The following is a 24,940-nucleotide window of genomic DNA, read 5'->3' on the forward strand; positions in this document are numbered from 1 at the left end:
TCCTGTTGGAACAGCAAGTTCCCTTGCCGGTCTAGGAATGGTAGAACGATGGGTTCGATGACGGTTTGGATGTACCGTGCACTATAGTGTCCCCTCGACTATCACCAGTGGTGAACGGCCAGTGTAGGAGATCGCTCCCCACACCATGATGCCGGGTGTTGGCCCTGTGTGCCTCGGTCGTATGCAGTCCTGATTGTGGCGCTCACCTGCACGGCGCCAAACACGCATACGACCATCATTGGCACCAAGGCAGAAGCGACTCTCATCGCTGAAGACGACACGTCTCCATTCGTCCCTCCATTCACGCCTGTCGCGACACCACTGGAGGCGGGCTGCACGATGTTGGGGCGTGAGCGGAAGACGGCCTAACGGTGTGCGGGACCGTAGCCCAGCTTCGTGGAGACGGTTGCGAATGGTCCTCGCCCATACCCCAGGAGCAACAGTGTCCCTAATTTGCTGGGAAGTGGCGGTGCGGCCCCTACGGCACTGCGTAGGATCCTACGGTCTTGGCGTGCATCCGTGCGTCGCTGCGGTCCGGTCCCAGGTCGACGGGCACGTGCACCTTCCGCCGACCACTGGCGACAACATCGATGTACTGTGGAGACCTCACGCCCCACGTGTTGAGCAATTCGGCGGTACGTCCACCCGGCCTCCCGCATGCCCACTATACGCCCTCGCTCAAAGTCCGTCAACTGCACATACGGTTCACGTCCACGCTGTCGCGGCATGCTACCAGTGTTAAAGACTGCGATGGAGCTCCGTATGCCACGGCAAACTGGCTGACACTGACGGCGGCGGTGCACAAATGCTGCGCAGCTAGCGCCATTCGACGGCCAACACCGCGGTTCCTGGTGTGTCCGCTGTGCCGTGCGTGTGATCATTGCTTGTACAGCCCTCTCGCAGTGTCCGGAGCAAGTATGGTGGGTCTGACACACCGGTGTCAATGTGTTCTTTTTTCCATTTCCAGGAGTGTATATTAGCTGAAACTTGTTACAGAACTCAATCAGTCTTTCTCCTCTCCCATTCCTTGTCCCAAGCCCATATTCTCCTGTAACCTTTTGTTTTACTCCTTTCTGTACAACTGCATTCCCGTCACCCATGGCTTTTAGATTTTCGTCCCCCTTTACATACTGTATTACCCTTTCAATATCCTCATACACTTTCTCTCTCTTCATCTTCAGCTTGTGACGTCGGCATGTATACTTTAACCATCGTTGTCGGTTTTGGTTTGCTGTCTATTCAGATAAGAGCGTCCCTGTCACTGAACTATTCACAGAAAAACACTGTCCTACCTTCCTATTCAAAACGAATCCTACTCACGTTGTATCATTTTCTGGTGCTGTTGATATTACCCTACACTCATCTGACCAGAAATCCTTGTCTTCTTTCCACTTCACTTAACTGACTCCTATTATATCTAGATCGAGCCTTTGCATTTCCCTTTCCAGATTTTCTAGTTTCCCTACCACGTTCAAGCTTTTGACATTCTACGCCCCGACTCTTAGAAGGTTATCCTTCCGTTGATTATTCAATCTTCAATTTCAGTTTGGTGTAAAGTGAATGAACGTAACAATTTCTCCAGAGTCTGTATTTTCAACAAGAAATCCCATGATGGAATAGATGTAGAGGGACGGCAGAGTTAGAACTCCAAAACATCTGAACAATGGTATAACGAAGTTCGCGGATGGGCACCGGAGATCACTTGCACTGACCGTTCCTTGGCTAAAGAGATAATAGAGTAAAGATAGGAGAAGAGAAAATGCCTTCTTGATTCATTGTCAGAGACAGTGGAGATTATTGTGACTATAGCTGCATTCACCTTCCGCAAAATACACTAATGGGAAAAAAAAATTACCGCGACGCAACACGAAGGAATTATCCGAATGAGACTGAAGTCGCTAGATGTGATGCATATTTACAGACAAACGATTACAACATCAGAAAAATTGGATGATTTATTGAAGAGAAAGAGCTTCACAAATTGTACCAGACCATAAGGTACTGTTCCGCATCTGGCCATATGCAAATAGTTATTCGGCTTGGTATTGATAGAGTTGCTGGACGTCCTCCTGAGGGATATCGTTCCAAATTCTGTCCAAACAGCCCCTTAAATGGTCAGAATCTCGAGATGGTTGGAGGGCCCTGCCTATAATGCTCCAAACGTTCCCAACTGGGGAGAAATGTGGCGACCTTGTTGGTCAAGGCACGGTTTGGCAAGCACCACGTGCGGACGGGCATTATCGTGCTGAAATTTAAGTCATGGCTCGCTATGAAGGGCAATAGAATGCCGCATAGGATACCGTCGACGTTCCGGTGTACTGTAAGAATGTCGTGGATGACAACCAAAGGGTCCCTGCTGTAAAAAAAATGGCAGCCCCGACCATTTCCCCTGGTTGTCGGACCGCATGGCAGGCGACAGTCAGGTTGGTATCCAACCGCTGTTCAGGTCGTCTCCTGACACTACTTCGGCCTAGAATCTCACTGAACGGAGCAGGAAAGTCTTCAGTTATGAGTCCCACTTCGAACTGAGCCCCGCTGACTAGCGAAGACGCGTCGACTGTCGCTCGCCATACGTCCCAACGACCAGGAGTGCTGGTCTTGGGTGCCACTCCATTTCGTGACAGGACTGCTTTGCTTATCATCCGCAGCATCTCTACAGCCTCGTTTTGTTGCCCTTCGTGGCAAGCCATCCTGGGCTTCAATTTCAACAAAATAATGTCCCTCCACACACGGCGAGAGTGTGCTTGCCTTTGTGCTTGTCAAACCTTACCTTGGCCAACAAGGTCGCTGGATCTCTCACCAACTGAGAACGTTTGGAGCATTATGGACAGGGCCCTGCAACCAGCTCGGGATTTTGACGATCTAACGCCCCAATAAGACAGAATTTGTAACGATATCCTTGGGGAAGTTATCCGACAACCATTATTCACTGTCAAGCTGAATAAACTAACATTTGTTTGACTGTACATGTACATCAGATTTACCAATTTCCGTCCCATTTGGGTAATTCCTTCGTGGGAAGTCTTAGAATATACCTTGAACGTCTTATTTGCAATTAGGCCTATTTACCCTCAGTCCCAAAAATTTAAAATGATCGACCTCACTGACTGCGTCACTACCTTCTGGCAACAAAATTTCGCTTTTGCAAGGAGTTCTATGTCCGAAACTGCACGCACTGCTTTTTCATGCAATTTAGTGTTAATCTCTTTTCTTAAAGCCACATTCTGATGTTACTGACTACCCTATAACCTACTATCACATCTAGTGTCTTTCCAAAAACAAAAACGTTACTGAGTACCCTATTACCTAATCATTTGCATCACATCTCGTGTCTTTCCAAAAACAAAAACACAAAAAAAAATTCTGTGTCCGTGCAGGATAACCGCCACTCCAAAAAGAAAGAAACAAGCATCTGGTACTACCAACTGGGGATTGGCTCCAGAGGGAGACAGGTCAGTTTGGAAATAAGCTTTTCGTTTCTTCGTGTTTTGTAATAGGAAGGTGTTCCAAGCAAGAGGTACGCGACAAATACGGCAAGAGGCTGCCACCATATGGGCACAGCCACTCACCTGGTGCTTCTCCGTTCCGTGCTGCAGCCTCCCCAGACGGCGCTAGCAAACCTAAACCCCTTCCTGTTTCAGCGCCACTTTCTCCAACGCATCCTATACACCCGTGATAGTGTGGACAGCAGCCGTGAGGGAAAGCTGTCAACAGCGGATTACATGGTTTCCACACTGCACTAGTGGACGCGCACATTCTTACGCCGACAGGCACCGAAACACGAAGCGCCACAGGCACTCAAAGTTATGAACCAGCAGTTAGACAGATCATTTCAGTTCAGAGCTTGGAGCCTACTCAGTAGAGTACTCTGAAGACCACATTCCGATAGAGCAGTCACTATTTATAGAGTAACTGAACTATTAAACCAGTCTGCAACTTTATCATCAGTTATCTATCACAGGCTGCCAAGGGAAAGTTGTTAGATATCATCGTATTACTTATAGCACATCAAATGCAACACATTCAATTTATCAGAGTTAAATACCATTTTCCAACATATTTTTAACTAATATTATTTGGTACTTCTTATTGTGTTGTCAAATTTCTTTTCTCCTGCGCCCTAACCAACGAATGTTACGTTGCACGCAATGGCTACCTTAATGAACTATGAAAGTTTTCTGCTATCGTGGATTAATAGTAACATTAAGGTGCTACGTTCATAATTAAGGCAGCAATTGGTGCGGATCTGTCGCATCAACTCCAGATGAATGTGTTGCCACACTGTTGAGGTGGAACAACATGTTCTTCCCAAATGGGGAAGTTTCCAACAATTTCTTGTCCGAGCGCTCTAATATCTTACTGTAGTTCTGTCCATTGGTCGTTCTTACTCTTTCTAACCAGTCTTAGTACGGCTCCCCTCGCATCCCAAACAATTGGGGACAGCGTTTCTTCCAAGCAGATTCACCAGAAACAATAAGCGACACACTGTTCTGATCGTCGTTCGGTTTCTGAGGTATAACGACAAATCCAGGTCTCGTTACTGGTGACAACTCGGCGCAGAAGGTCGTTCCGACCTCGTTTCAATTGCTCCATATACAGCTAAGTTGAAAGTCGCATCTACTTCTCGTTTACAGACAGCAATCGCAACATCCAGCGGGTCGACAACTTTTTCATTGCCAACTTACCACATAAAATATTAACTGCTGTTCCAGTAGACATACTGATGGCCTCTGGCACATCACGCACTTCCGCTCAACAGTTAGCTAAAATTATGTCGTGGGCTATTTCTTCCATCATTATACCAGTCTGACGTAATGGAACTTTCTCGTCAACAAAGTTTGCTCGACCGCGTTTCAATTCCTTGAATTAACGACTGTTGTCACTGATGGTCAAGAATCGCTTTAAACATTTCGGTTTTATCTCGTCGAACGTTCTCCCATTTAAAAGTAAGAAGAGTTTCACTGAACACTACCACACTTTTTTCATCTTCGCGAAAAGTTACTGAAATTGATGCCGAATTCAAACCAATATGATGGCACCACACGCACCACTATCAGTGGGGTTGAGTGTCACGGTTAAGAGTAAACTGCCGTGTGCGTGTGCGCATGCGCAACACAAGTAGCAAAGTTGCTGGAGCAAACAGCAGCCCAATGTTAGTGTGGTGTGCGGCCAATGTTGGTATAGGATGGTCCAAAAAACATGAAACAGATTATGTTAAGTTCCTGATTTCACATGTTTTGATGTAAGTATAATTATTCCATATTGTAATAGCACATATATTGACATTTAACGTCAATGCCTTATTACCGGAAATAAAGAAGCAGCAATATGGAATCATTGACCTTGGAAGAAAGATATTTATGGCAAGAAAATTTTATAAAAATAATGGCAGTAATGTTAACGTTTGACGGGCATGTCTGTCAGAGAGCGACGGAAAAGAACACCTAGTGAGCTGGTTATCGCAAGGTACGTTATAGCACGGAAAAGTCGCAGCGATTTTCACGGTATCATATGGTCTCTGTTCTGGCTCTCATCTCACTGATTTTCATTGTTGACGGGTTGAGGGCCAGATTTGAATCCATAGGGAGTATTTCGGATGCAAGCAGCAAGGCGTCGGGACGAAAATCCACAGTTGTTACCGATGACAACAGGGAGCGCGTCCTCACGAAAGCAGTAAGGTTGCGTCCCTATGACATCCAAATGTGCCAGCTACTCAAGCAGAGGGACACGGTGCGGCGGAGAGAGTTCGCAAACCACATGATCGAGGAACTTGAAAATGGTGCCATGACGGTATACAAGATTTGGTTCAGTGACGAAGCCCATTTTCAGTTGAATGGTTACGTGGACAAACGAAACTGGCAATATTGAGATACAGAAAACCTCATCTCACTGTCGTCTTGCCACTGCAACCGCAAAGGGTCACCGTGTGGTGTGGCTCGTCGTCATAGCGGCTCATGGGTCCGATATTCATTGACGGCATGGTCACAGGAGTGAAGTTTCGAGAGTCGCTGGAGCGGCACTTTGGCCCAGAAGCGGGCTGTTTCAACATGACTCGCCGCTACCGGTTCGTGCAGGTGGGGCTCGACCCCCATAGAACTGCAGTTTGGTGAGCGTTTGATTGCACTAGATGCAGAGAAATCCACGGGCCACGGGATTGAGTGGCACCCATACATTCCGGATCTCAATCTCTGCGACTTCTTATGAGGTTACATCAAGGATAGGATCTGTAGGAATCCTCTTAAGTCACCTGAAATGAGCCATCAGAAGCGAGACTGATGCACTTGCTGTTACGTTCGCAGGTTCGAACCCTGTCTCAGGCATCAAAGTGTGTGATGTCCAGTTTAGGGGACTGTGACCTCAGATGTTAAGTCCCATAGTGCTTGGAACCATTTTTTTCTCAACTGACGCACTTGAGTCGTACTATAACGGCGCGTTATGATGGTTTCAGAACCAGCTGTATACCAATGTAGCCGGGGACGGTAGACATTTCGAGCATCTTGTGCATTAAACGTCACTCTTATCTCTATTCCATACAATAGGGTAATGTTCTTGCCTTTTGTCTTTCTTCCACAACAATGGTTTACTTTCTATCATTTTTTTGGACCGCCCTGTAGTTAAGACTATAGAGTCAGCACCATCTGACGTGCCTACAAGCTGCTTCAACTTCTTACGGCATGCTTATAGCAACCTGTGCTTAGTGAGAGTTTTGTTTTGCCCCTACCTAACAGATGGTGGTACACGATGTTAACACCACCGCAGACATCAACTTTGTGATTACATTATCTATTCGCCTGTCTCCACATGTCCAACGAATTTGACAGGGGACTGTAGAAATTATCAGGAGGTTATAGGAAAGTCTATCGATTCTTCTCATCTTGGAATTTCAAACTTATAAATGTACACCAGGATCAGTCTGCTTTTGTAGTTTAATTTTTAATGGAAGATGTGCTGTCTGACATGTATGTTTAGCTCCTACCTATGTAAATCCAGTGTTGATTGAGACCTAATGGAGGACATACGAACGAGTCATTAATTCGATAGAAATATTAAGTGCAGAGCCCGTATGAAGCCGGTGTACACATTTTGTATGTTACCTTTTCTGTATTCGTTATGAATTTGGCGCGTCGAACTTTAAATCAACAACAGAAAATTAAATACAGGGAGCATTATTACCCGAATTCAGCCTAGAGTGTGAGGATGGACTGTGTGATTTTCGTGATGAGGACGGTGAAGACGATTCTCCTGAAGAAGATATTATTTATCCAGAAGGTGACTGCTCGTTCAGAATTTTTTTGGCATCCAACAAATAGCACAGCCATGTCTATCATCCAAGATATAATTTTCTTCTTACTAGATGATGTCCTACTGTTTACATTGGGGTTCATATTAGACAGGTGAAAGGCCAAAGAACATCAAATCTGAAAAGTAAGCGCGTCATCTATTGGAATATAGATCTACAGTAGATAACGTACTTGTTTTCTCCAATTAGCAAATCGAATGTCTGAGTTTATATGCAGCAATCTGCATAACACACTTCTAATAGTTGCCAAGTGTGCGGAAATGTTGAATGATCGGGTCTGGACAAGAATATTTACTACTATACTTGGTCTCTTCGTCATTTTTAAAACTTAAATTATTTCTTTCTTTCTGCGTATGGCTCCCTTCAGAAGCTGATTACCTTATCATCCTATTTCCACATCTGGTAGGATCAGAGCAAGATGGAGATGGAACTTCAAACTCAATGGATCTGAAGCTATCTTTCTTGAACTGTAGTTGCTTCTTTTTGCCAAACTTTAGTAACTGTGGCTTGGTATTGTGGCGTTTATGTCTGTGCTTTCAGTTGCCCCTGTAGATTTGTAGTAGAAGTGATAGTAGTAGTTTTATTTATCCGTGGATCACACTTACAAGAACATATTGTACACACCATGTCATTACAGATTAAGAACAGAAATGTGATTTAGAAATTTATGCCATATTTTTGAAATACTTCCAAGTTGATTCGATCTACTTTGAACATCGGTTGGTTGGGTGGTTTGTTTGGAGTGAAAGGGACTAAACTACAAGGTTATCAGTCCCTTCATCCAGTAAGTCGAAAACCTGGAGTTGATGTCAAAGGAAGGAGGTGAAAGGCAAATCCTAGAAAGCCCAAGCGAAACAAACACAGTAAGGAGAAAAAACTGAAAAAGTAAAATAAAATAGAGGTACACACCCAGAAAAAAGATCGCCCAGAAAAGGCATTAAAACCGAGAAATGAAAAAGAATAAAAAGGTAGGATCGCTGGAGGCCAGGCTGGGCCACCGAGCAATGGCCGACAAGGGACCCCTCGGGGAAGGAGGGGGGGGGGGGTAGGAGAGGGCTGCTCCACCAACCTCTCAGGCAGTCAACGAACCAAAAAGCACTAACTTACAGGGATGAACAGACACCACGTACACAAGCAAAACTTAACACTAGGTCAGCCACTTTGGTATCATTTGCTAGCACCATAGGTAGCATGTCCAGAAGATTAATATGCCATCTCAAAGCAGCCAAATTAGAGCAGTCTATGAGTAAGTGGGGCACCATCAAGTGGGATCCACATTGGCAGTGAGGTGATCCTTACGTCGGGGAATGTGACCATGTGTCAGTCAAGTGGGGCCAATGCAGGATTGATAGAGGACGATGGATCCCCTGCGAGAAGCATGCAGGGAAGACTGCCACGTGGTCGTGGTCTCCTTAATTGTCCTCGTTTGTTTGGGGAGATCAGGGCAGATCATTCTCAGTTCCAGACTTCCAGCAATCGATAGCATATAAGTGACCGAAGGTCTGGTTCTGGGACTATGATTTCCAGAATCAGAATTCTGGTGGCCAGCTTGGCCAACCAGTATGCTCATTCATTTCGAGAAATCCCAACATGAGGGGGGGGGGGGTCCAAACGAAAGCGACTGGCCATTCAGCTTGAAGGAGGTCAGAGGCAGAATCCTGGATAGCCATGACCGGTGCGTGAAGAGACTAGCAATGATGTATAGCCAGAAGGCTGCTAAGGGAGTCACTACAGATTAGTATACTCTTGCCAGTGCAAGAACGAACATGGCAAATAGCTAGTTTAACGGCCATCAATTCAGTAATGAAAACACTGCAGCCAGCTGGCAGAGAGTGGAATTCATAGCACCATACATGTGTGTATGCAAAGCCTGTTTGTCCGTCAACTGTTGAACCACTGGTGAATACCACTTCCAAACTCAGAGAGCCAAGAACAGGCGACAAAAAATCGTGGGGTCAACGAAATCTTTTGGACCAAAGGAGATTTCGAGACAAATCTGCCCCAAGTTGTTGGGGTAGATATGACGACTCCCTAACCAGAGGCGACAGTGGAGGAAGTTGTGGTTCTGAACAGAGACACTGGGGGCTTGCAGCAATTCTGAACCCATTTCTGGCTCAATGTAGTGGGAGGTGGAGTTCGCTTCTAGGGAAAACGACATGGTAGTTGGGATGCTCAGGGAAGCTACGAACGCGTATAGCGTAATTCAGCAGCTGTTGTTGGCGCCTGATAGTTAATTGAAGGTCTCCAGTCTCGAATGTTCACACGGCTAGTCCGGAAGGCTCCTGTCGCAAGTGGGGCCCCACAACGATGAATGAGGTCCAGTACCCACAATGCTGAGGGTGATGCTGAACCATGTGCAAGACTCCCATAATCAAGACAGGGCAGAACAGGGCTTTGTAGACCTGCAAGAGGGTAGAGTGGTCTACACTCCAGTTAGAGTTACTGAGGCAGTGAAGTGGATTGAGGTGTCACCAGCACTTACGCTTAAGTTGGCGAAGGTGGGGAAGTCATATCAGCTGGGAATCAAAAGACAAGTCCCAATGAGTGGTGAATCTCAACTACAACTGAACATCCGGTTTCTACCACAATTAGTACCCCGTACCAACATGTTCACAGTCAGAAACATTATTCTTTCTATGTGGCATGTCAAGTCAAGCCTACATTTTGCCTATATGATTCTTAGGTGTTACAAGTACAGTTCTGTCTTCCACCAGAGAAAACTTGTGTAACTATGCAAAATGTTTAAGACATCAAATGCATTAACAGAAGTTATAAGACTCTTTCCCTTGACATGTTACTTGCACGTGTAGTCAGTCTGGCTTTTTTTTCTTCAGTTCTTTCTCGTCCTGAAGGGCTCTATAGCTCAATACCACTCAAGAAAATTTATTATAATCTAACTGAAAATATGTCCAAGAATTCCAAAGTAAAGCGATGTAACGGATATTGGTCTAATTTTGTGGGTCAGTTCTTTTACTCTTCTTTTCATTACAACTTAAAGTCTTGTGCGTCCGGTCAAAACACTTTGGTCACTTCATTTAAATTGTCCAAACCACCTTCGGATGCATGAAGCGGACTATCCTCTAATGTGTCGTCTACCGCGCGTTCCTCTGCACCACATTTAGAAGCAGAACTTTCTTAAATATACAGAGAGGCGACACAGTGGTTCTACAGCTGTTTTCTGCAAATCACGTTTCAGTGCATGGTACCACTACCGTTTTCCCCTTTCATTCTACTATTCGAGTGTGGCGTACAGACATAACTTCGTTAAACCTCCGTATGTGTTCAGTTTTTTCTAGTGTTGCAGTCGTGATCATTTTGTGATCTTACATAGGAAGACATAATATGTTAACCGATTCTTCTTGGAACATACGCTCTCGGAATTTCGAGAGTATACCTCTGCGTCATGCACAATGCCTCCCTTTTAACGCCTGCTACTGCAGTTTGTTGAGCTTATTCATGACATTCTCGAGCCGACAAACAGGTCCTGTGACGAAACGAGCCGCTCTTCGTTGGATCTTCTGTATCTTTTACATTAGTCCAACCCGGTAATGGTACGAATGATGAGCAATAATCAAGAATTGGTCAGACACTTATTCTGTAAATCATTTGTTTTGGGGAATGAGTTACTTCTCTAAGATTTTCCCATTGAATCTCAGCTTGGCATCTACTTTTCCTAAAATTTGTTGTAAGTGATCATTCCATTTCAGACAGCTTCTGATGGTTACTTTTATAAATTTTCCGTAATTACTGTTTCCAGTGACTTCTCGCAATCTAACAGTAGTGAATCTCTTCGTCTGTTTATGTACAAGAGGTTGCATTTATTAACCATCAAGTTCAACTGCCATACCCTCCACCAACCGTTGATCCTCTATAGGTTTTCTTACATTTCAATACAGTTTACTGACGTTTATTGTATTGACAACAGCATCGTCCGTGACAAGCCTCAGACTAAGACACTGGACTCGTATTTGTGCGACTTCGGTTCAAAGGTCTGTTCGGTCATCCTAGTTAGGTTCTCCTAAACCGTTTAACTGAAATTTCGGTATGGTTCCTTTGAAAACGACGTGGCCAACATCCTTATTTTTTCAGCCTGAAGTTGTGCTCTGTCTGACGACTTCTTGTCGACCGCACGGTAAACTCACATTTTCTTTCTACATTTCATCTCCGCAGTGGGAGAAGCACGCATTCTAACAAACAGTGTGGCTTCTGTTAGCGTCAACCGTTCCAGAGAAGCTTAACATTCTTCGCTTGACCTGAATCAGACGGACATTATGAAGTAAATTTTAATTCATAACTTATCTTCATTGTCTGATAAAACTGAGATCGATGTAACCCAAAAATAAGTACGAGTGAGCGAATGACAAAAGTCTGAAATAAGGTGTCATACAAGGCGTTTAAACTGTTAGCGTCATTCGGATATTTTTATGTGCCTGCGGGCCAGCTGAATGGCCAGGTGTACTACCCAGACGAAAACTCTGAAATCGCTCAGTCTCCGTGTGTGTAGCACTTGCTTCCGATGTCAGTGTTTGTGATGATGTTTGGTTTTTGGGGCGCTCAACTGCGTGGTTATCAGCGCCCGTACAATTACCCAATCTTTGCTCAGTCCAATTTCGCCACTTTCCTGGATGATGATGAAATGATGAGGACAACACAAACACCCAGTCATCTCGAGGCAGGTGAAAATCCCTGACCCCGCCGGGAATCGAACCCGGGACCCCGTGCTCGGGAAGCGAGAACGCTACCGCGAGACCACGAGCGGCGGACATTTCCGATGTCAGTGAATGAGATAACAGCCATGCTGCACTATGGTACAATCGTAGCCCGGCCAGTTAAGTACTCCCACTTGAACAGATAACCATTGAATGCCAGCGAGAATGTGGATGGATCTACCAACAGATAGTAGTGCATGCCTTCAGAAATTTTCTTCGAAATACTCCCAGAGTAAACGATCTTTTAGACGCCTATGTCGTACAGATGAAGAGAGACGTAATGAATGTTCGGTGGTGGCAGTCCGAACAGCGTCCAGGAGAGATCTGGTACATGTAGCACATTAACGGTCAGTAAGGCCATTCGGGAGAATCTTCTCCGGTGCCCGCTCCAAACTATGCGTCTTGGAGACAGTACCACATGCACCAGAACACTGGCGTCTCTGTCTCTTTTGGGTCTTTAAACAGTCGACTGGAGGATAAACTGGTGCGCGAGAGTGTGTGTGTGAGGTGGAAAGGGAGGGGGGCAGGGGAGGCATCATGAATAACTCCCTCGTCTTTGGTGATTGGGGTGGGGGGGAACGACTCTGTCCAGTACATTCGCACGGTGCTAGTCCTGCGCAGGCGCAATTCTTTTTACAAGTAGGAATTGTGCTACTGGAGCAGGATGAGCTTCATCTTATGGTTGCTCCGACGCAACGTACTCTTCGTTGTGTGAACTGGCCAGTCAGTGTCTCAGAAACCTACATATTTGCTCGCATATAGGACATGCTGAGGCAGCAACTGTGTCACACTCTTCGGAAAGTGACACCGTATGACAAAACTTTCTTACAGTAGGGGGAATTCAACACTTCCCTTCCTCAAATCTTCATAAACATATATAACATGACTTAGCACAGTTAAGCCAATGTCTTTATTATTGTTCATTGGTCTGGGATTCTTAACGAAATGTTTTAACGGAATGTATTATGAAGACTCAAAGAACAGCTCCGCGATCCATCACAAATTTCTGCAGCGCGCACTCCATGTGATATTTTACAATCGGCAATTAAACATGCATATTTTAAAAAAGGAAGTGTTTGTTGCATTTTACAGGAAGAATTAAATGTGATACAGGAATACGATACAGCTTGGTGCAAGTTGGGTGCATATACTAACGGACAGCAAATGAAAATACAAATTTTGCTTAGATTTCTGAGCGGTTTAAAACGAATCCAACTGATTTTGTGTACCGAGTTGGCGCTTTGGATCAGATGCTGGTTCAACGCTTCCTGCCAGGAGAAACGGTAATCAAGATATTGAGCGGAAGATGCAAACAGGAAAATTTCTTACGGCGAAAAAGGTTACGGCCTGTGTTTTCTGGTACGAGAAAGGCTCAAAATACTACTCAGCTCTTCTAAACAAACTGTTGCAAATACACATAAAAAGGACTCACTGAGGGAAGAAAAGAATTCATAGGGCAAAGAAAGTGTTATGGCAATAATAAAATAAATGAGAAGTAAGAATTGTTGGATAATGCACTCAGTTCACCGATTTAGCACCCTCTTACTACCAGGTTATTCTTTGACGTCGTGTGTGACAGAAACATAGTTTGAATCTAAAGAAGTTATGACTGACATATATGCGTAATTGGCTAACTTTTCTGAACCGCATTTAGGGGTAGGTCCCCACACGGATAACGTTCGATAACTTGCATTGAGCTAAATGGGAAATAAGTCCAAAAGAGAATGCCTGTTATTACCAACAGTGATGCACTGCCAGACCAAGCACTTTTCTCCACTTTCGCGTGCAGCTACAACTGACATGTACTCCGACTGCAACTCTGACAGGCTAACGTAGCTTTAACTTCAATAGCAAACGACAACGGTATCTGTGCGGCGTTAGCGGAATTCCAACGCTGCCAATGGCCTGTGGACTAATGTGCAGGGGAGTCCACATACTATAAATACAATTGCAGATACGGGCACTTCTCCTCCCACGTCATTCCTCATGAGTTGGCCAGCTGGCCGAGTTTATCGCTCCTGCTCACCGTGGCAGTAGCGAGCTCTGCGGATTCCACAGGCGAAGGGTGGGAGGGATGCGAAGGAGAAAAGGAGGCGCGATCAGCCACTCCGTCAGCTTGAGCGGTGGGCTTTTGTGATCCCGAGGCAGCCCGTCAACAGCCTTGATGCCCTTATCTGCTCGCCTCTGCTCTCGCCGGCGTAGGGACGCTTGCTTCAGTGGCGCTAACTTCCTCGAAACATTGGCGGTTGAGTATCACACGCATATCCTTTCGTCTTTTTACAGCATATATGGCGGAAGTACATGGTAGGGCAAAACCTCTATGCGCACTAGGCTGCTGAAAATTACATACGATACTGCATTAAAACTTTTTTAGAATCCTCACGAGACTAAACTAAGACTACCGAAATAGCTACGTCGCATTTCAAGCGCCAATTGAGAGGTTCAGGGAAGGAGCTGACATGACTTCGTGCGAAGATTTATCGCCGTCCTTGCCGGGATTAATTTCGCGACCCACTGAAAAATCTAAAAGAATGAAACACGAGGGGGAAACCGTACATTAGACCCCCGATCCTCCCGGTCACAAAAGTAAACGAGAAATGGCAAGTGTGTTGTTGTACACACATTGCTTACGAATTCGAGAAATGTGTGAAGTTTTAAGAACTGCCTGTGCGGTTGTTACGAAATATTTCTAGATTAAAAGCTCAAAAATTCATTAGCAACAGTTTGTAATGACAGATTACAGATTAGTCACTAGCACAGTGTAAAACAAAGGACAAAAGAAATTTTCGAATTTGTTTCAGCCAAATTAAACCTAGAATAAACAAAAATTTATGATGTCAATGCACTGAGATTCTGTTGTTCCAAGGCCTATTTCAGAAGTAAAAATGAAGAGAAATGTAAATAGGTGACGAGGACTTTTTCAGCTGCACAAACGCCGATGTGACTAAATTCTGACTGAAGAGAATACCTTACATCACTATCTAAAAGGTATATAAGCTCAGAGAGAAAACCGGTATAGAATCGCATTTGAGCGAAAAATAATCCACTTAAATCTCTAGACTCACAGTCAATTACTTAGACAAATACGTTTCTTAACCTACAAAAATAATCTGATGAGCAAATAAAATTCACAAGCTGACAGAAAATAATGCTTAGAATACATCATCAGAGTCTTTTCACTGTAGTCTTACAGCAGATCTACCACGGGCAACAACACAAACGTACGCAGGATGCGGATTCGGTATAGGTCTGAGCATATTCTGCAGCTGCCAGAAAAATACTCATGACAAAATTATAGGCATGTCTAGCCAGAAAAACACACACCAAAAAATTATGGACATTTCTAGTCTTTTTCCATATGACTGCTGGGCCTGTTCGTTAGAAGCTGCTCTGTATCTGATACTGCCAAATGAATGTTACAACAAAAGGAACGGGGTATGCGGTTTTTCAAACATCAAGAATCACTTTAACGTATAAGCTACAATACTACCACTGATTTAGGCCTACTTCTGAACTGTACGTTCTAAATGGATTAAACATGTATTCACTTTAAATAACCGGAGAACTGACATGTATGCTATCGAACCTAACTAACAATTTTACTTTAGCATAAACGCCCGCGTACAAAACACCAAAGAACTACTATGTATACAATGCAGAGAGTAATGCTTGGCTTTTGGAGAACTCCTGGCAGAACTAGCGCATAGAAAGTAAATGCAATGACTACATTAGGCAACGCAAGAAGCTAGAGTTAACGAAACAGTCGCAGAAAAGGAAGGCAAAAAAAAGTATACTACTTGTGTTCCACAGTATTTACTTGTGGAACTGTCAAAGTACTAGACACTATCAATGCTGTAGACAGAACACAGCCTGGTTAACAACGTGTTGATATAGTTTGTCTAATTTAAAGCTAACGAGATTTAAAGTTTCGCGAAAAAAATATTAAATTTAACATATTGAACAAACACACACACACACACACACACACACACACACACACACACACACAGATATATTGCTAGTTTCGAAAATCTCGTTAAATAAAGATTTTTGCGGCACAGTCATTGTAATAAATTTGTCCGAAAATTTATGAACCTAACGTTACGGATACTGATGAGAGTAATTCACCAAGCTTTTTAACTTCAATGAATTATGCATAACAACAACTTGTCAACTATGACAAGTATAATGGTCAATAATTTTCCCCAAACACGAAAAATACTAGGCTGCTAGCAGACATCTACAGCTATACCTATTGGCTCTGTCAGCAATGTGATGTGCATACGCATTGTGGAAACATACAGTCATTCAGAAGCCTTGTTCGATACAGTTTCAACATTTCCATCAGTTAACTTTCAATACAGTGAGTTATTTGATCACAATACTACTTGCAACTGCTCACAAGAGCGAGGAAGGCAACTACACCAAAACTGTAAACAACAACAAAAAAATATTGGAGAATGTAATACGGAGATAACTTCTTTGCTTCTCGCCCGACAGCTGCTATGCGAAGAAGTTAAAGTGTCATATCCACTGCGATAAAACTGTCAAACTACGATAAACGAGTAAACTTTACACAACAGTAATGTCCACAACACTAGCCTCACTACAGTAGTAGTAGTAAGTCACAAAGTACAACTTTTACTTTTCAGTAACACACATTGGTGGAGCATAGCTGTTAACGGTAAATGGACAGAGTGCTTAGGAATAGGATGATTCTCATTAAACAATTGTGCCCATCAGAAGTACGATTTATTAACGAAATATATAATCACGTCCAAAGACAAGAAAAACAAAAACTCACCGCTCTCCAAATAGGCTTTGTCGGTGGAGACTTGATTAGCCAACCTTCATGAACAATTTCGAGGCTATTACTTGACATATCTGTCATGAATAAAACAAAACCAGAATACAGATGTATACAAATTGTATCACTGTCATCGCATCACCACAAACACATCTTAGCTTCTACGTCGCCTTCGCTATGACTCGTGCATCTGAGAATCTTCATACTGTTGCTTTCCCCCTTGTCTGCACAGATGTAGTTCTCAGTTTGACCGCTAGATGGTATGGCGCATCGCCAACGACATATGCCTGACGGGCGTCGTAGACCGGGCGCAGCCAACATCGAAAAATGAAACTTAGGCTACAATGTCAGCTGAAAAGAGCAAGAAGGCATTTTGGACGTCCAGGTTTTGATATTTTTAACGTCGTGTTCGTTTTGCGTTGAAGAGTTGTGGAAAACTGTTCTATGGGTCGAAATATTGCAGCATTCCTAATGTTGAAGCTAAGATGTTGGCTAATCTGCAACACTGCTATTCTAGCGCCATCAACCAAAATGTTTGGTACCACCAAATCAAAGCAGTAAAGATAAATACAACATCAATGCCAACGTAAGACCAAAAGGATTCAGTAATCCTTTATGATTGGTTGAACATCTAGACGTCAACCAATCCAAGATTTGTTTACAATTATAATTCTGCAACAATTGCGTCAATATGGTGGATCAGCTGTCAGAAAATATTTGCGCATCGAATGGTATTTAACGGGAAAATAGCCATGATTCTGAGAGAATGGGCTCCATTGCTTCTGTTCTTCAGTGGCACTGTGAACGGTGCACCCTGATAAATCCCACCGAACGTACGAAGTGTATACGATGTGGAACAAATCGTGGGGAGACTTGTGCCGACAACTCTAGTGCAAAGCTTAGAAATGTCAGTGCGGCTTCTGTTAGTAGTGAAAATGTAGGAAAAGACGAAGCATCTGTGGAACTTCTATCGGAAGAAATCTCAGTGCACGAACGGGAATTTACATCCCTTGAATCCAAAGAGGGTGCAGAATCTTCAAATACTTCACCCGTCAAGCCACCGTGTATTTGGTAAGTAACCTTGGTAACACACATCCTTGTTATTCTGTTGAATTAGTCAAGGACAATTTTGATATATACCTTCTGCAATATTATTTAGCTGTCGTATTTCCGTACGCGTGAGATTCAGATGTTTCAAGTTGGGGTTGTCTTCCACGAACCCATCTGCATAGTTTCTGATTTTATAAGTTACCAGTGTTTGTTTGATGTTTTGATGCGCTTGTGACGCGCGATGCCCGCATCACTATCTTATTAAACATAATATTGCATCCAAGAGAAAATGGATTAGTGTTTCACTTAGTAGTAGGTATATATGCGAAATTGGTAAACTTTTGGTGTAACATTCATAAACTATGTTTTTCCAACGGGACATTCAGATTCATTATTTCATTGTTTTCGAAAAGAACGCGTGAACATGACATTGGCTGAACTGTATAAATTTTTCATTTAAATACATGGTATCGTAACTTCTCGGCTATTTGCTGGACTGATTCTGCTACATGTAATGTTTCCTGCCCTCGTTTAAGCAACATTACAATTACAGTGAGTCGTTAAGTATTCCATGTTTGTGAGAACTTTTCTGTATTGATCGCATTGACATAGCCGCAAATCTAAGGTACAGCTGATGTTCATATTTTACTGATAGTCGCTGAAATGGAAATTTGACAACGAAAGTAAGTTGTGTTACTAGTCCATAATTCTACGATAAATGCTAATTGATAGTCTTAGTGGTGCTGTTGTGCGGGGAATAAAAATAATCACACCTAGCAGAAGTATTCATAAATGTTTGTAACATTTTGTCAGTTGATTTTGTGCTTTGGAGAAGTGAAACATAATTTTGAATATTTGTAGTGTTAGTGATTCCGTGCTGCCAGTATCATTGTTTATGCAGTAATGTAATGTTTCGTACCGAAGAACATGTCTACTATCAAAACTTCCAATGTCGCTCTAGCATACAAACATAAGTGTTTACGTAATATTCCAGGGATTCTTCCTTAAGGGGAATAGATTCCGAGGTTACACATACTGTTAAAGATTTGTTCAAATAAGTGAACTGTGTCCCCTCAAACGAGTGTGTCCCCAGTGTTATTTATACCGGTATATAAAATGAAGCTAATATTGTGTCTGTGCGAAGGTGACGTGTTGTTTACAGATTGGCTGCGCTTGAAAGTTGAGTGGGAGGGAAAACAACGGCTGGTTTGAAATTTTTGTTTCTTTTGGCGATCGCACTTTCCAGCTGTTTCAGTGAAGCGAGCGATCTCCGGAAAAAAGCCTACAAAATAATGTCGTTCGGCTACTTCTTAATGTAAACAGTATTTAGTTGAGGTGCTACGAGTAAGCGTACCACATCCTGCTGTTTCTGGCGAACGTGTTAGATCAGAACTTCTGTTAGCGATAGATAGTCCAAATAAAAGAAATTTAAAGGTAATGTGTAACGTGTCAAGTGTCGGTTACGTTCCCCAGTCGCACTGACATACACTGGGAAGAAAAAAAAGAAAAAAAAAAGTTTAGAGCAGTAGAAAGGAGCAAAAGACTGGCGTCATGAGACATGTATTTATCATGTAACTAACTGCTTGATGTAAATCGATTGCATTACAGTTCCGCATTCGAAACAAAGGGTTAAAGTAAAGAAGGGCTCTAAAACGCATAATTTACAGAGCTATAAGCAATTCATGATCTTCGCTACTATGAAACAAATCTCTTTTACTGCAAGCTCTTTGCTTTTCTACATATTTTGGGAAGGGGTAGTATGGAGCTAAACAAGGCAAAAATGTCCAGTAAACATGTTTTCTAAAATTCACAACTTAAGTGATGAGCACTTGTTCATTAGAAGAGTTCTGTTTCAAAGTAGCGAAGATGAACAAGTGCTCATAGCTCTTAAGGGAAGCGTTTTGGAGCCCATGCTTACTTTAACCCTTTGTTTCGAATTATCATTCCAGTCATATCCCTGAATATTGACCATCACTTCTGAAACACCCTGTATAGTGGTGACAGAAGAGATCACAGTGTAGATCGTGTTACACATAGTCTGATAAACTCTAGTTTCCTGGGCCTTAAGTCACTGATGTAGACCACAGAAACAGTTTATCGTGCATAATCCTTGCTAATTCGTTTTGTTACTCTCAGATCTAGTTAGTTCCACCATTCTTGTTCATATCGTTGTATATGGGACAAACTACAGTACGGTACTTCCTGTTACAGTTACTGGAGATGCGAGGCCTAGGGCATCACTTGTCTTTTGACCCTTTGTATTACAAGAAGAAGGGTACGTCCTTTTCAGATAGATCCGCACGTTTACTGTAGCGTTACCGTTTGGGACAAAACTATGCAATCTTTTTCTAATCGCACTACCTGCTCGTCAAACCAAAAAAAATATGTGTGTATTAAAAATTAAACGAGGAGTGTTTCGCCGCTGATAAAAGCTTGCGTTATTACAAAACATTCAAAAGGTTGATGCACAAGTGTTCTAGTCCCTAAAAGAAGCTTAACTGTCGCCGAAGAAGGGGAAACTCTAAATATTTAAGTACTTAGAATCCAAGCGGCACGGCAAACACGCATGACGTCGATTCCGCTAATTGAATTAACGATGAAAATCTACCGATTCGTACGCACTGAATACTTCTTAGGTATTTTCTCATACGATTTAAGCACAAGTCTAAGCTTCTCTCCTTATTGCCATCGGAGTACGCACCATAAACCCTGTTAACGGCGTCCAACACAATAGGAGCTATTCCGTCATGTACTTTACACAAAGCGTTAATGAGCGTACCTATCCGTAAGTGAATTAATTGGATATAATTTCCAAAGCCATGCTTGCTAATAATACCACGAGTTATTTACAGAGGAATGGAAACTTCAGTTTTGGTTCCAGAGGAATGTACCAACACGCGAGGCAATTTGCTTCCAAAGAGAAGTGAGAGTAAAGGCGAAACTACGTGTAAATTGTTTTTAGATTTAAACAGCTGTTGACTACGCTGACTGGAATACATTCTTTCAAGTTCTCAAGATAGCAGGGATAAAGAACTGTACAGGGAGCGAAAAGTATACATAACGCGTACAGAAAACGGATGGCAATCATGAGTCGATAGACATCAAGGGGAGGCAGTACGGGTAGTTCAGAAAGGTGTGAGACGGGATTGTGGCTTATGCCTCATGTTGTGTTGTATTGTATGTTAACCGGGGACTCAGAAACGACGGAGAGGCTCCGTCCCCGCGTGGTCCACAACCCCACGACGACTACCACAGTCCACTTCACGCCAGACGAGTGTAACGCCTATGTTTGCGTGGTAGAGAAATGGTGGTGTACGCGTACGTGGAGAACTTCTTTGCGCAGCAATCGCCGACATAGTATAACTGAGGCGGAATAGGGGGAACCAGCCCGCATTCGCCGACGCAGATGGAAAACCGCCTAAAAACCATCCACAGAGTGGCCGGTTCACCGGACCTCGACACAAATCCGCCGGGCGGATTCGTGCCGGGGACCAGGCGCTCCTTCCCTCCCGGAAAGCCGTGCGTTAATGTGATCATTCCACCACAGAGCGACATTTGCATGCAATGGAGTTTCAAAATCTGATGTATGGATACTGCATGCTCTAAGCTAAAATCACATGAATCAGCGGGTGCATCTCTGCTTACCGTCATCAATTGGCTCTTGAACAACAGCGACCATTCGTATCCTGTATCGTCGCTGGTGACGAGAAACGGTGTCTTCATGTTAACGTAAGGAAAAGAAGAAAGGAATGATCGAGCGCACACAAAGCAGCAACACCCTGTGCGCAGTCACAAAAGATAATGTTATGCTACTGGTGGAATAGCAACGGTGTGTTGTACTAAGGATAGCTTAGCGGCGGTGTAACCGTCACTGCTGACATTGATTGTCAACAGCTTAGACGTCTTGCAGACGCAGCCAATGAACAACGACCAGGAAGACTGCGTGAAGTAATGTTACTCCACGGTAACATCCGCCTGCATTCTGCTAGAATGACAAAAAAACTCTGTACGTTTGTTTGGGTGTGGAAGTCATTCCGCACCCACCTTATACGCCTTAACTTGCACCCTCATATTTTCACCTTCTCCGTTCTCTATCGAACAACGTTCATAGAACATTTATGGTTGAAAACGCGCTCCGAACATGGCTCGACGAGTTTTTCGTCTCCAAACCACGTGATTTCTACAGTCACGGAATCGAAAGTTTACCCAAGCTTTGGTAGACTGTCGGAAATAGTGGAGGAGAATACAGTACACTATTGATGACTAATGTCTATGTTAGGTGTATTGTGTTCATTAAACTTAAGGAAGAACGCTACTAACGTTCGCACCAACCCAATAATTCTCTGATACGGAAGAGGACTTGGAAGATCAGTTGAGAGGAATGGATAGTGTCTTGAAAAACAGATTTTAAGATGAACATCAGTAATAGTAAAACAAGGACAATGGCGCCGTATTGGAACAGAATCAGGCGATGCTGAGGGGAATTTGTTTAGGAAATGAGTTACTGATGCAGTAAACAAGATTAGGTACTTGGGGGGGGGGGGGGGGGGGGACTGACGGAGGCAAAAGTAGAGAGAAGATACAAAACGAAGATTTTGCAATAGCAAAGAAAGAGTTTCTGAACGACTGAACAAGAAAACTTTGTTAACATCGAAGACAAAATTCTATCATCTGGTGAGCAAGATGTATGAGACAGGCGAAATACCCTCAGACTTCAAGAAGAATACAATAATTCCAATCCCAAAGAAAGCAGGTGTTGACAGGTGTGAAAATTACCGAACTATCAGTTTAATAAGTCACGGCTGCAAAATACTAACGCAAATTCTTTACAGATGAATGGAAAAACTGGTAGAAGCCGACCTCGGGGAAGATCAGTTTGGATTCCGTAGAGATACTGGAACACGTGAGGTAACACTGACCCTACGACTTAAATTAGAAAATAGATTAAGAAAAGGCAAACCTACATTTCCAGCATTTGTAGACTTAGAGAAAGCTTTTGACAATGTTGACTGGAATGCTCTCTTTCAAATTCTGAAGGTGGCAGGGGTAAATTACAGGGAGCGAATGGCTATTTACAATTTGTACAGAAACCAGATGGCAGTTACAAGAGTCGAGCGGCATGAAAGGGAAGCAGTGGTTGGGAAGGGAGTGAGACAGGGTTTTAGCCTCTCCCTGATGTTATTCGATCTGTATATTGAGCAAACAGTAAAGGAAACAAAAGAAAAATTCGGAGTAGGAATTAAAATCCATGGAGAAGAAAGAATAACTATGAGGTTCGCCGATGACATTCTCATTCTGTCAGAGACAGCAAAGGACTTCGAAGAGCAGTTGAACAGAATGGACAGTGTCTTCAAAGGAGAATATAAGATGAACATCAAGAAAAGCAAAACGAGGATAATGGAATGCAGTCGAATTAAATCGTGTGATGCTGAGTGAATTAGATAGCTAATGACACACTTAAAGTAGTAAATGAGATTTGCTATTTGGGAGCAAAATAATTGATGATGGTCGAAGTAGAGAGGTTATAAAATGTACAGTGGCAAGGGCAAGGAAAGCGTTTCTGAAGAAGAGAAATTTAACATAGAGTACAGATTTAAGTGTCAGGAAGTCGTTTCTCAAGGTATTTGTATGGAAGTTAAACATGGATGATAAATGGTTTGGACAGGAAGAGAATAGAAGCATTCGAAATGTGGTGCTACAGGAAAATGCTGAAGACTAGATGGGTAGATCACATAACTAATGACGAGGTATTGAATAGAATCGGGGAGAAGAGAAATTTGTGGCACAACGCGACTAGAAGAAGGGTTCGGTTGGTAGGACATGTTCTGAAGCATCAAGGGATTACCAATTTGGTATTGGAGGGCAGTGTGGAGGGTAAAAATCGTAGAGGGAGACCAAGAGATGAATACACTAAACAGATTCAGTAGGATGTAGGCTGCTGTAGGTACTGGGAAATGAAGAAGCCTGCAGAGGATAGAGAAGCATGGAGAGGTGCATCAAACCAGTCTCTGGACTGAAGACAACAGCAGCAACAACAAATGGAGGTATTGGAGCTTAGTGCATATGAGAATGCGCGGGGTGGAGGAAGGGGGAGGTAAAAATGTTATAGGTAGACAACGGCTTGACTACAGTAAGCAGCTTGGAATGGATTTAGGTTCCAGTATTCCTGGAGATATTAAACGCTCGCTTAGAATAGACTGTCACGGAGAGCTCAATCAAACCAATCTTCTGACCGAAAACAATATCAATAACTTCATACTATGGCCGACGGTCTTGGACTGTGACTTTCCAGTAAGTCTTTTCTCCATAAACTTTGAACTGCGAAGTTAGGCACTTCTTACAACGTTAAGTTCATTGACAAATCTTTTATGAACTTTGGGGCTACTCTCTAACTGAAAATGCAATAAAAGTATCCTTCTACATCGTCAAACATTTAGTAAATTGTCTTTTATAAAATATTTTAGACAAAACATTTTAACAATAATGCGAGCCTGAGACAAGCTGAGGCATCTCTGTGGCGGAACGGTAATCATCAGAGTTATCGTTCGTGTTTTAAGTCGTTCCTGTAACACAACTTAATTTGTCGTATAAGCCTCGGTTACCTTCTGCGCAATAATGAAAATCGAGCTACATACGGTGAGACCTGGAAGCGTTGATTGAGACAAGGCTGCTCATTCATTCTATCCCAAATTACAAAAAGGTCGAAATTAATTATTTAAAGAGTGATAAAATCTGACAGAAGAAATGCCTGTTCTTTGGGCATTTTATTTCCCTTTTACCTATGTTTTCGGTTTGGTACTGTTCGCAGCGTTATTACTGTAGCGAATTCCATCAATTCTGTCTCAGTATCATCCAGCTTAAACAGACGTAGCTGAGGATTTGTTCTTCTGGACACATAAAATTGAACGACGATTAACAGAAGACCGAACCGTGGATATTCGGTTGAGATAATTATGCTAGAGATAATTGAGGAAGTCTATGTCAAGAACATTAAAAGTCCTCCGTTAAACATTCACGAGATGGCCGCCTCCGGAGGAATGTCGTAACACAGCACGCGCTGCCGGGGAGAAAGTG

The 24,940-nt window shown here is 43.2% G+C and overlaps 2 protein-coding genes across 5 annotated transcripts in view; one reads left to right on the top strand and one right to left on the bottom strand.

The window, feature by feature from the left end:
* LOC126094827 (protein daughter of sevenless) overlaps positions 1 to 16,995 on the bottom strand; it is a 282,985-nt gene extending 265,990 nt beyond the window's left edge. For all 4 annotated transcript variants that reach the window (XM_049909420.1, XM_049909418.1, XM_049909419.1 and 1 more), the window contains exon 1: positions 16,814 to 16,995. In XM_049909420.1, the coding sequence (XP_049765377.1) occupies positions 16,814 to 16,900 (87 nt within the window). In that variant the 5' untranslated portion in view covers positions 16,901 to 16,995. The remainder of the gene's footprint in view (positions 1 to 16,813) is intronic.
* A 399-nt stretch (positions 16,996 to 17,394) lies between these two features.
* LOC126095623 (uncharacterized) overlaps positions 17,395 to 24,940 on the top strand; it is a 402,540-nt gene continuing 394,994 nt past the window's right edge. Inside the window, exon 1 of the mRNA XM_049910389.1 lies at positions 17,395 to 17,887. Coding sequence (XP_049766346.1) covers positions 17,583 to 17,887 — 305 coding nt within the window. The 5' untranslated portion in view covers positions 17,395 to 17,582. The remainder of the gene's footprint in view (positions 17,888 to 24,940) is intronic.

This window comes from Schistocerca cancellata, chromosome 8 (assembly GCF_023864275.1).
Source record: "Schistocerca cancellata isolate TAMUIC-IGC-003103 chromosome 8, iqSchCanc2.1, whole genome shotgun sequence".
NCBI lineage: Eukaryota > Metazoa > Arthropoda > Insecta > Orthoptera > Acrididae > Schistocerca > Schistocerca cancellata.